Source organism: Asterias rubens, chromosome 5 (assembly GCF_902459465.1).
Source record: "Asterias rubens chromosome 5, eAstRub1.3, whole genome shotgun sequence".
In the NCBI taxonomy this organism is placed as follows: Eukaryota; Metazoa; Echinodermata; class Asteroidea; order Forcipulatida; family Asteriidae; genus Asterias; species Asterias rubens.
In genome coordinates, this window is record NC_047066.1 from 10,721,784 (window position 1) to 10,735,235 (window position 13,452).

The following is a 13,452-nucleotide window of genomic DNA, read 5'->3' on the forward strand; positions in this document are numbered from 1 at the left end:
CTGTAAAAGGAACCACCCTTTTCGGCACCTTTGACCCAAGAGTGCATTTATGATCCCCATGCAGTGGCTCAGAGGCTAATTCCTTTCCCCTTCAGAGTTGTCATAAATACTTAATCTGAATCCAAACCATAAACGCAGGAAATGACAACGTTCCTCATGAGGAGGGGGTAGGGGGGTTCGCTGGTGGCCTCATCAAGGGGGCCCAACCTCCCCTGGTTCCCGTAATCCCCCCTCCCCTGTGAGGCTGAATTATGCATGTTGTGATCAGTGTTGTAGCCATGGTGGGCGGTGCTGGGCGAACCTGCCCAGAACTATCATATTTCGCCCACAGCCTGCCAGAACTAACAAATTTCGCCCAGCACTCTAAGCAAAATACACAGTGCTCCCCAGTGTCTCGCTAGGATTTCCCCCAGATGACACTTGAATAAGAATAATTTTGTTGAACCGCTCCCCCTTGGTGGACTAAATTGGATTTAGAGCTGACCACTAAAAAATTGGTCTACAATGTAGCTACATGTACAACACTGGTTGTGATTCACACTACATGTATATTTGTTTTTCATCTGATAAAAACCTCACCGGGATTGGGAGTGGGGAGGGAGGGAGGGGGAGGGGGAGGGAGGTCACAGGGATTCTTAGACCATGTACATCTGTAAAACGGAAGCGGATTGAGTGTAAAGAGGGTCCTTCAGGGATGCCCTCATAATGCGTGAAATATCTGATGACTGACGAGGGAGCAAAATACACATCATAGTTACTTCAAGGCACTGGATGAACACCTGTGGTAATTGTCAAAGGCCAGTCTTCTCACTTGGTGTATCCCAACACCTATGCATAAAATAACAAATCTGTGAAAATAAGGACCCACTTCCTCATCAAAGAGGATAATTAAAGAAAAACCCATCCTGTAGTGGTACAAATTTGTGTGCTTTCAGATGCCTAAAAAAGGGCTTCAGGCCTGAAGTATTTTAATATTTTAGTGAAAAATTACCTCTTTCTCAAAAAACTATGACACTTCAGAGGGAGCGGTTGACCAATTGAGTACAATTTTCACAGGTTTCATTATTTTATGCATACGTTGGGAAACACCATGTGAGAATACTGGCTGGCAATTACACCAAACACATCCAGTGCCTTTAAAGATGAAGGGAAAAAACCCATTGAAAAGCACAAACAAAAACCAAGAGTGATAAAGGTTTATGCCAAACAGATTTGGGATATAACCCAAGTTGTGCCTCAGGCCAACCTTTGGAAATCACATACTACTATCGCAGTCCATCTGCTAACTACAACTGAGATATAGGTGGGATTAACACCCAACCTAATCCAGCTAATCCAAGCTTCTATAAACTACCCTGCTCTTAAAGGAACACGTTGCCTTGGATCGGACGAGTTGGTCTATACAAAGCATTTGTAACCGTTTTCTATAAAATGCATATGGTTGGAAAGATGTTTTAAAAGTAGATTACAATGATCCACACAAATTTGCCTCGAAATTGCTTGGTTTTCCTTTTACTTTGCGAACTAACACGGTCGGCCATTTATGGGAGTCCAAAATTTGACTCCCATTAATGGCCGACCGTGTTAGTGGACCAGGTAAAAGGAAACCCGTGCAATTTAGAGGCATGTTTTTGTGGATCATTGTATTCTACTTTTACAACATCTTTCTACCCAAATGCAATTTATAAGAAACGGTTACAAACGCTTTTCAAAGACCAACTCGACCAATCCAAGGCAACGTGTTCCTTTAATAACAGAGCCACACGGTTATCCAGGTAAGACCCACGTAGGAAGACCAAGCGACAATTCACCATTAAGTTGCATCCCAGACAGTATCCAGACACATCCCTCCCCAGAGAGGGGGGGTCAAAATCACCCCCTCCTCCCTCCTCAGCGCTCCCCTCTACCTGTCCAACCAACCAGGCTCGAGGCTCTGAGTATGGCAGTAGGTCATGAGGTGAGGGCAAAAGGCCGACAGTATGCCAGCAGAGATAGGATCCCTGGGATACCCACCGGGATCCCAGGTTAGCCCACCGGAATCCTGGTAAAGTCTACCTTGATTTCCTCAGGGCCTAAGTGATTGCCCCGAGGTGGAACAATACAGGATGGGCCCTCTGACAAGAGTTTAAAGGGTATGAAGGGGTACATGGAGCTAATTTAAATTACAATGGGTCTAGGATTAGTTATCAACCAAGCGCGAAAGGAGTACATTAAAACAAGGTGCTTCTCATCAAAGAGGCAGAAGGCAGTTGGATATACATGTATGTGACGCAGAGGGTGCAAGTAATAATGAATTTAAATGCGATCAATCATGACGCAGAGCTTTAAAATAGCACAATACCAAGAGAGCAAAAAAAACAAGGTTTAATATGGGCCATGCAATACAGGTTTAATATCCCACTCTTATTGCTATGTGATAATGCAGAAGAACTGACAGGATGCTTTTTCCTCACCATCTTACAAGGTGCCTTAGAGCTTAATAACACCTTTAGAGCTTATGGCACTTAAAAGATGCTGGTACTTTTCATTTATGTAAATAACAAATGAACACATTAGTTAGCATGGTCTAATAAAGCTAGTTTGCATTGTTCCCTTTGCACTCCTTGTAAAAATTCATTCTCCTCTTTTAAAATGGCATCACTCGTATTTCTACCAACCTGTCACCAAATATGACATGTACAAGGAATACTACAAGAACTTTGACAGAGGCCCCCCCTCCCCATTGGTCAAACCCTGGGTCTGTCACTGCACACAGGATCTTGACTTTTGACAGAGGCCCCCTCCCCATTGGTCAAACCCTGGGTCTGTCACTGCACACAGGATCTTGACTTTTGACAGAGGCCCCCCTCCCCATTGGTCAAACCCTGGGTCTGTCACTGCACACAGGATCTTGACTTTTGACAGAGGCCCCCCTCCCCATTGGTCAAACCCTGGGTCTGTCACTGCACACAGGATCTTGACTTTTGACAGAGGCCCCCTCCCCATTGGTCAAACCCTGGGTCTGTCACTGCACACAGGATCTTGACTTTTGACAGAGGCCCCCTCCCCATTGGTCAAACCCTGGGTCTGTCACTGCACACAGGATCTTGACTTTTGACAGAGGCCCCCTCCCCCTTGGTCAAACCCTGGGTCTGTCACTGCACACAGGATCTTGACTTTTGACAGAGGCCCCCTCCCCCTTGGTGAAACCCTAGGTACGCTGCTGCACATAGGATTTTGACAACAGGGAGAAACACACTCGAGTATTTGATTGCCAGCTGAATCTGTCTACGTGACTGACTTCCACGTTTTCATTTCCTGCCTCATCACATCCCCTTCACGAGAGGAAACACTGTCAGGAAATCAAGCTACTAGGAAAGCGAGTTACATCAATCACAGAGATTTAGGCAGAAAAGTTTGTCCAATTTAGTGATCTTGTTGATAGAGAAGTACCACAATACGGCCTGTGAGTGTGGTGCACCACAGTGGCTTAAGGCTATAAGTACTTGAGATGTTTCTACCTGGCATTCTTTGTACTGCATTGAAGCTTTCCAACTGAAGAGGTGATGTAAGAAGTGTTTTAAACTTAGGGGGCTAAGACTAGAATCATGCTATCAAATAAGCAGGCAATAAGTTTTAATTGTGAGCAGGTGGGGTGGGGTGGGGTGGTGAAGATGGGTGCCACCTTAGAATCCACTTGGAACCAAGACTCATCCTTCATCCAAAATAGTCTGTAGCATGTGCGTGTTTGTGCGCATTTAAAACATGTGGGTGGAGCATGAAGGTTGTGCATGACCATGTGCCTTTAAGATACACATGGTGTGCAGGGGTAGTCATGGTAGTGTATTCTCCTCACACTTCGGTGTGTATGGTGTCTTGGTGTAAATTGAAATGTTCCAACAGACATTTCCTTATGAACTCGTCCTCGATCTAATGTCTACACTGATACTCAATGAAACCAAGGTCTTCTTTTTAAAAGTTTTTGTGTTTGTTTGTGCGTTACTTAGGGCGTTAGTTAAGATGGTAGAGGGATGGGGAGGGGCTTGATATAGAGATAAACCCTTGACATACATACTTTAGTAGGCTTGTAAGAAAATTCATTAAAGTGATGGAGCCATTTAGCACTGGCTTGAGCTGAAGCCATGGAAGTTAGACATTGCCGGAAAAGGTGGGAAATCATTTTTTAATGCTTGTAAAGTAGGGGTGCTGTAGTATATTCCAGCTTCCATATCCAAAATCTTTGGGGTGCCTGTAACAGTTCTTGTGAAGAACTGTAAGGATTCAGAACCTTTTTAGCATTTCTGCTAATTTGCGGGCTAGTATCCCCCCCCCCCCCCCCCCCCGAAACAAAGATATTGACAAATAGAGAGACCGCCAACATGGGACTAGAAAGCTCAGTTGGTAGAGCGCTGGCACGTTTCTGGAGGTTATTGGTTTAAATCCAGCTTTAGTAAATTTTTCTATGTATTTCTAACCCCGAAGCAACTTTAAGTTCACCTTGTTTTCCCTTTTCTTAAAAAACTAACAAAACTATGCACAACAATTTCTTTCACCACTTATTTCCAAGTTACCAAATCTATTAACAATCAAGAAGAGAGTCTGTTTTAAAAGACTGATTTGTCAACTGTTCAATGTACAGTATCAAGGTGTTCAGACTAAGAATAAACATGACTTAAACCACCTCTAATGAAATTAATTGGCGTGCTGTTCCCCCCTTCGGCTTTTCCTGAAAGTAAAAATGAAAGTTTTACTTTTCCCCCGGCGTGGTAGACGGTCGGTCTAACAAAGAATGGGAACAGTCACGCTCTCCGACTGGTTTGAATTTTCTCAACGCCTTATCAACCAACAAAAAAATCTAGGTCATATTAATTTTACTTGTGTGATATTGAGGTCAAGCCAGTTTCTTGGCACAAAAGCGGTGTCCTTAAAAATTGGAGGAAGGTTTTTGCCCTAGATAAGAATCAAGAAAAAACTTGACATGATTTAAAGCAGATTCATTTCTGTTTTATTTGATATTTTATGAGAAATCGCCTTAAATCACAAGATCAGACAGACACTTCAAGGTGAGGTCTACAATTGACTGATTTGGGCTATCAAATCAAAATCAACTGCCACCAGGGGCACATTGAACAGGGGACCAGGGTCACCCCTGATACCTTCCCAACTCGTTACGAAGCAGTTATGATTAAGTGTCTCGCAAAAGGGTACAGGTGTTGTAACCGGGATTTGAACCCACACTCTGCTGCTGATACATGTAATACCAGAGCTTGGGTCCAGTGAACAAGAATGCTCCCCCAAGACAAGCCACAATGATGACATCATGTTTCCAATTCCTCTCCGAAGGAATAAAAATAAACTGACATTTTACACCATTTTAAAGCGAGGTTTGAGACTTGCAGTTTTCTCCAACCTTAAGGAGGACTCTCTATTGGAAAATGAGTGCATCACAAAACTCAACACAACCTTCGCGCCCCTCTTTAAGTAACTTCTGTGTCAGATCAAACATGTAAGAAGTAAAAGCCTAGCTGTTACAAAAAAATAAAACCATCACTTATAATCAACAAATCCGGCTAAACAGTGTATGAAACATGTCACATCAAAAAACCATTACGTTTACAGACAGAAAAGCATTGCATGTTACTTCCGTTACATCCCAGCTGTTACGATGACACCGACGGCATAATGCAACTGTTTAAAGGCACTGGACACGTTTGGTAATTGTCAAAGACCAGTATTCTCACTTGGTGTACATGTATCTCAAAATAACAAACCTGTGAACATTTTGGCTCAATTGGCCATCTACTTTGCAAGAAAATAATGAAAGAAAAACACTCTTGTTGCATAATTTTGTGTGCTTTCATCACATACTAAAAGGTTTCAGGCCTGAACTCTTTTTTTTTTTCTTTTGGGAAATGATCTCTTTCTAAAAAACGGTGTTACAATGTTTTATACTATCAACAGCTCTCCATTGCTCCTTAAAAAGTAAGATTTTGTGCTAACAATTACTTTGAGTAATTACTAATAGTGTCCAGTGCCTTTAACAGATCCAACATTTTTATTAACAGTGATTTTTCTCCCCGAAAAAAGTCTTAAATTGAGAGGCTATATCCTGATCAAGTGGGTGAGTTTCCGTCCCAAAGCCAACTGCATCTTCCTTGCCATCCATGTTCAATCAAATATGAATTTCCTGTCCCGAAGGCAAAGAAAGCCCGCGGGAAAGTCATTCATAACCCGAAAGAAAAGATACAAAATGTTCAGAGAGAAGATATTAGAAAAAAACAAAAAAAACAAAAAAAAAAAAAACTGAAAAAAAGAAAAAAAGACTGAAGTTTCAAAAGTTGGCTTTCCTGACCTCGGGCATAAATAATAATCTCGGGGAACATTTACCGATACTAAGTAATTGGGAGTGGGTAAATGACATTTCTTAGGAGGCCGCTTTTTAAATTAATGTTTCCAGCTTCAAGATGGGTTTTTTAACAACTCATACGAGAACTTTATCACACTGGCACTTCACCTTCGACATTTTCAATTCATTCCAGGCAGAAACGCCCTCAATGCAGACTGGACGGATCATTTCACTTTAAACATGTCAGACAGTCCGATGAGAAAAAGCCCAAATATTTTGACAGTGTTCCTGAAAGTCCCTACTATTTGTCGATGAAAATTTTCGACTCTCCTGAAAACAGTGCTCTGTGATTTTCACTGTTGTCTAAAACCTTGACGACTAATGCAGCTGAAACTTCCACAGGTAAATTGTATACATCTTTATTTATAGGGATTCATGTCATGGCGAAGAACTTGATCTACAAAAGGTATCAAAACCCTGTAAATAAAAAAGGGGACCAAAAATACTGACCAGAGAGAGAGCAAGGGACAGCCATGATATTCTGACTCAGCCCAATTGATGACTCAGCCCAATTAAATCATGGCAGTGATCTTCTATTAATCCAAAATGACAGGTGATGGCAAAACACACACAATCAGCCCAAAACGCGTTTCGTCTCACTAAAAAAACTCCTCCTCCTCCTAAAACGTTAAGACTTCCCAAGAAATCAAAAACCGTATCAATCATTTTCGGGACTTGGAGCCAACTCGGGGAAAATATTGTCCAAAAAGAAAATGAAAAGGAATGATTTGAATTTCCTTTGCATGAATAAAAGGGACTTCCTTTTCTATAATAAAATTACCTAGAGACACGGTTTCTGATTTGCATCATGTTTGAAGTATTGGCACAAGAGGGCGCGTGTACTGTGAGGGCGCTATTCTTATCTCTCTGCTAGAGTGTAGTACATTGAACAAGTTGAAGCATCAAGGATTATTTAGGTCAATAAATGTGGCAACACAAATCCCGCTGGACAACATCTGTTAAAACCACTTCATGTAGCATGAAGTGGTTCATTACTAATAAAGTTATCAGACTTTATTCTGAATTCATAAATACCCCAGACAGGTTCTCTACTGTGTTTATAACCGGCTGGCTTCCGCATGTCAGGTGCGCAAGATTATCACGCGGAACGCAATTCATAGCAATTAGTAACAGCGCGTAATCTGCTTCTAAGCGTGTGCGTAATCTATATCTAAGCACGCACGCGCGCGCGCGCGCATAATATATTTCTAAGTGCGCGCGTACACACAACCCAAGCGCAACAGACTCTTCACAAAGTTTGAAAAAATATATTTCAAATCTTGAATTTTAAACTGTCAAAAATTGTATTTTTTAAACATTTTTTTAACAAAAGGTTATTTATGAATGGGAATAAAAGAGTAGTGACTCGTTCTTAACCGTCCGTTTAAAACCTTGCAGGGCCGTCGCCGTGCGCTAAAGGCCCTCGCCTTCGGCTAAGGGCAATTCGACCCTGCCGGCTTTAAACGCCCGTGTAAGAACTCGTCACTACCCTTTATTCCCTTTTTTAAACTACTTCATGCCATGAGCAAGGCATACCACATATCATCCAATACACAGTTGCCCCAAATTCAATGAGCCCTTGAAGCAGACAAAAGTGCTAAGAAAAAAATAAGTCAGAGATGGTACACTTAACAGGGTTTGTTCTGGTAAACTGTGTTTAGCTTAAGTCATGTAAGAATACCGATTCATCCAAGAGACAATGGGCCCCAAGTTCAATAAGCTGTTGAAGTAGACAAGGGTGCTTACAAGAAATTCTGCTAAGCAAAAATAAGCAGGATACCATCAGAGATGGTACAAGTGACATGGTTTGTTATGGTTAGCTCATCTTCGTTATGCTTAGCTACATTTTATGCTTTAGCCAGGTAAGCAGCTCTATGAATTTGTGCTCTGGTGTTTATGCCCGTGTAATCAAATTGTTGGATTCTAGGAGATTAAGTTAGTCACAATCCCTGTGTGTCTTTGGCTAAAGACATCCCTTAATCCCTTAAAAGTACTCCATACACGTTGCAGGGTATCTGCACACTGTAACATGTCAAATTTTAAGACCTTTAAAGACCATTTTAATGCTACCTTGGACAAAATTTAAGATAAAAAATAAGTGAAAATACCAGGGGAATCAACTATACCCACTTAAACTTTATATCATTTTGTTTTCAATATCTAGCGTAATTCTTTTTTTTTATACCAATAATAAGACAAATTCATTAAATAATACATCAATTTTTTAAGACTTCAAACAACTGAATTGAATAATTGTAAATGCTTTTAAAGGCCTTAAATTTTAGTAGTTACCATTATTTAGTTTTGTTAATGTCGTTTCATGTTTAAGCGCTTAGAGGCATTTTGCAATATGCGGTACACAAATGTCCATTATTACTATTTACTATTAAAGTTCAATCAAGATTTGTAATAGTTTAAAGGATCTGCAGAAAAATCCAGCTATGGCAAACCAACATCCAATGTTTTGACTTTGGGATGTCAGGGTTAATTAAGAAGCGCTGCGTCCTTCCAAGTTTTTCCAAGTTGTAGTACGATAGTCTAATCAATTAAAAACACAGTGCCCTGACTGCAACCCATGATAGACAGCTCTACCTATCTGTAAGCAACATACACAAACACATGGCAATGTTACAAGTTAAAGCTCACTCAACATGCTTCCAAATCCAAGGTCATGAAGACCATCTCAGCCCTATCTAAGGCCCGTCTTGGAAGCAAAGACTTAAGTTGGATCAGGGTGTGAAGCCTAACATTGCCAGCCCTTACTCCCAAAGGATATGCTACCAAAATAGAGTGACTGCAAAAATAGTAAACAATGAATGATTGTAAGTTCCATCATTTTGAGTTTCCAGCAAACGGACAATCAACTGGGCGGAAAATCAAGAGTAAAAGACTGAATATCAAACATCAAAAAAATAATATTTATCACAAGGTCTACTTCTGTCCTCATGTCATGGCCAAAGAAGGTCTTAAACTAGGATAGTTATGATTAGGAAGTATGCAGAAATGATGGCAATTCTACATTATGATAACCAAGGATTTGTTGGGGGAAGCAAAAGGAAATTCCTCACTGCAAGAGAAGGGGACCAAAGAGCAGAATATTTTTATTGGGGAAATAACTGCCATTTTATTTTCACCAGGCAGACATAAAAAGTCTGAATTTAGATTAGAGTTCTTAAGCAAGACACTTAACTATTGTTGCTATGTCCTTCGGATGGGACATAAATGGTGGAGTACAGTGCTGTAAATCATTGATTTCTTTACAACTTTGAAAAGTAATTTGGACAGACAACTTAGAAGTGTGGAAGTTCGTTGGACGACTGTGCTACAGCAGAGAAGCTAACATTTGCATCTTGCAATCAGGGAGATTTTCAATCCGGTAAACATTTAGGATAAAATTTAACATAGTAGAGAGAAGACCAGGCCTGTATGCTTCATTTTCGAAAGGGCAAGGGGACGAAGGCATTTTCTCATTGGTAAAGAAAAGGGCACCCTATGAGGAAATTGTTAATTTATACTGGAGCATTTCAAGGGCATCAAAGCATTGTCCAGGGGGCATATGGGGCAAATTTGGAAGCAAACCTATTTGTTGCCGCCGTGAAGTATCAGGCCTGCAAGATGTTCAAATTTGTGTGAGCGTCAGAACATGGAAAGATTGATTTATTTTCAGCTGACAGAGAACTTCCTGCAGAATCGGGAGAGTGAAAAACCTATCCCTGATGACCACACCTGGCTTCTTGGGTGTCATTCATAAACCAAAAGAACGCTCAAATGTCAGAACATACACAATGGATGTAGGAAGGAACCAATAGATTTATTCCTTCTTCCTGTGAATCCTCGTATCAAATAAAACTGCTTGAATTTGGCTGGACCTTGTCTGGTTCGAATATTTCTGGATCAATAACCTTAAAAAGTTACAAGCTGTGGTCAATTTGTCAGAGTCCTGCTGTCGATTTCATCAAACTCTTCCTAACTTAGGATTAATCTTAGGACTTACATGTAGGACAAGTTAAGCTTGGTATCCATAGACGTTAAGACGCATTGAACCCTACTTGAGGTAGGACGAGTTACTAGTCCTAACTCAAGATAGGGTTAATCCTAGCGTTTCGTGAAATTGGCTGCTGGGCCCACTTTCAGGTGGACAAGATATGCATAAGAAGTGTGATAAAATATCACTAGATATAAGTCACAAGGATAAAAAGAAGTTTGAAGTCAGGGATGATCCAACATCCACTATTTATGAAAGCGTAAGGACCGATATGTCTATAGACCTGTGGATAAGCATTGATGGTTTGTCGCAGTGATAGTAGAGTCGTGGTGGCGGCATAATGATTCAGGTCTCCGCGATTGAATACTGCTCTCGCACGAAGCTGCTGACTACTCCCACATTAACACACATCCAACGGCGCGAGAGCAATAGCCCTCGGGGGGCAAGCAGTCTCACCTCGCGAGAATATCACCAGTGTCGCGTGAATCGCAGAGAGAGCCGGAGCGCTATCACTGCAACAGAAATTTAACATCTTTTCCACAAGTCTAATATGTCTACTGCCCTCTAGAGTCTCCTATTGATTAATTAATTTAATTTACCTCCTCCCAGCTCTTGCAGTCACCATTGAGGGATACACACCACATGTCATTCAGCCTGTAATAAAACAGTAATTCAACAATTATGTGGTTACTCTAATTTCACAGAAATAAATAGACCAATTTCCAGGGCTATGACGCATTTGCATTGAGTGCATTTGCATTGAGTCCTTAAAATGACCTTTCGTAAAAATTCAGATGTTGAACTAACCAAAGTTAGGGAAGTCCGCTTTCGTCATTGTTGTACGTGTGTTTCCTAAAGGGCACTGTTGGGTTTGTAAAGTGAAGCACTTGCTTTGGGCTCTCGGAAGATATGTAACATTTTCAGTTTAAAATGCTGTCAACAGATTCCAAGTAAGGCCAAAATATCTTACTGGATTCATTTCACATTTAAACCTTTCTGTTATGAATCCAAGGGACCCACAAACGTGACAAACATGCTAACCAGTGGGCCTGTGTTGAGGAGATGTTGAAGAACTGCTCTGTTTTAGGTGTGGGAGAAAAACTCTTAATCAGGAAATATTGATAAGGCAATTTCTTTGCTGAGCAATAAAATAGGTGGGGCACCACTTGCAACATGGTAAACTTTATGGAATTTTGGTTGATAGTCAGTTTCTGTTCAGCATAGTTTTTCTGTGCTGAGAAAGTTTTTATGCTTACAGACTTTATGAAATTGGGCCCAGGTACGGAATGAAAACACAATCCACACGCATGATTCCAGTCAGAGGTGGGATTTGCTCCAGAGACAACAGAGGTGAAAGGCAGGTCAAAATACCACTGAGTCAACCTGGGCTCAACTTCATGGCTCTGCTAACCACAGAATTTAGTGCTTGCAATCACCACTCTCTGCTTGAAGGGCAACCGCCTTATTTCTGTACTAGCGCTGGAAGCAAAGAATGTCTAGTAAGGTTTAGAACCCATGCACTCGCCCAAGCAAAAGTTCCCAGCTAACGTGTAAGCACGGAATTCCCTGCTAACGTGTAAGCACGGAATTCCCTGCTTCCGTGAGCATCCATTCTTTGCTAGGGTAAGCAGTGCCTTGAAATTGGGCCCCGATCTGAAGCTATCAAATGGCTTTTTATTAGTACCTTGCATTGCCATCATATCCAGCAAAGATCCAGAGTTTACCATCGTAGACTGCAGCACCATGTGCAGATCTGGCTGGAGGAAGTCTGAGGAAAGAATCACATAAAATAACACGTAAGATAATTGCAAAAAACAACAGGCTGAAGCTGCGAGCTAATTGATTTTATGACAAGGGTTTCTGTATCTTTAGCTGATTATTCTTGTCCGAAGTGCTCATTAGAATTCAAGACTTAATGCGGAAATATTTAACTTATCTTGTTCAAACTTTGAATTAAAATTGAAAAAATGTCTTATGAACTTCTAGATTTCAGCTTTTACATGTGTTTCTATAAGACTTGGATCTGGGGATCCAGGGATCCGGGTACTGAGCTTCTGTTTTTAGCATTGTGAAGGGTGATATTCATAAGGGAATCAATGTTTGGTGAAGAGGTTTTCAACTAGTGGTTTAATCCCAACGAGGCCTGGTTCTTGATAATTTTACCGAGACGAAGTCGAGGTAAATTATCAAGAACCAGGCCTCGGCGGGTTTAAACCACTAGTTGAAAACCGATTCAACACACTTTGATTACCATTCATAAATACCTTTTTTTGGTCTAAAATCATCAACACTAATTGGTCAAAAAGTAAAATAACTGCAAAAATTATAGTTGTTCAATGATTTCTTTCAACACAACACCCCTCCAGCTATGAAATGGTAAAGCCCTCCGCCACCCTTCGGTAAACAACTCCTTATAAGGGAATGCTGTGCGCGTCACGAGTATCACGTGATGTGGCACAACTGTTTCAGCCGTTGCTCTCGACCAATAGGAATGAAGAAACTGTCTTATAAGAACAAGTGCAAGCTCGTGTGTCACGCCCATGTTTCAACACTTTTTACTGGTCATAAACAAAGGTTTATACACACCCAGGTGACGCGCTCTCCACCAATAGGAATAGCGAAACTGTCTGAGGTATTAATGAATGTAATATAATTATGTATCTTGGGTAGATGTGTAATGCTACAAAGAACATTGCAGAGAATCAGGTGGGCTGACAAAAACAAACTACTTCAGAAAGAAACACCTTGTCAGATGCAAAAATGTTGTTACTACATTGTACATGTATCATGTACATGTATAAAGCAAGCATGACTTTGTGAATTATGTTCCACGAAACGCACAAGCCTGTGTCAACTCTGTTAATAAGTCTTATCTTTGCTGAAATTTGTGTAATTTGTGTGAATGACAGCAGCTAGTTTCTTGAGTGACTTGAGGAAGATAAATGAACTAAATGACTCCATCTGACTCCAGAACTGCAAACTCACAGGAACTGGTGGCAATCAATAACAATGTCTGGTCGGGGAATAACTTCAAAGGTTCAGAAACACCACTTGTACTAAATCAGAACCTTCATCACATCAG

The 13,452-nt window shown here is 40.9% G+C and overlaps 1 protein-coding gene across 1 annotated transcript in view; it reads right to left on the bottom strand.

Annotated features, from left to right (window-relative positions):
* Window positions 1-13,452, bottom strand: part of LOC117290381 (leucine-zipper-like transcriptional regulator 1) — a 60,050-nt gene that overhangs the window by 22,877 nt on the left and 23,721 nt on the right. The window contains exons 6-7 of the mRNA XM_033771749.1: window positions 12,055-12,138; window positions 10,970-11,024 (exon numbers count right to left, since the gene is read on the bottom strand). Coding sequence (XP_033627640.1) covers window positions 10,970-11,024; window positions 12,055-12,138 — 139 coding nt within the window. The remainder of the gene's footprint in view (window positions 1-10,969; window positions 11,025-12,054; window positions 12,139-13,452) is intronic.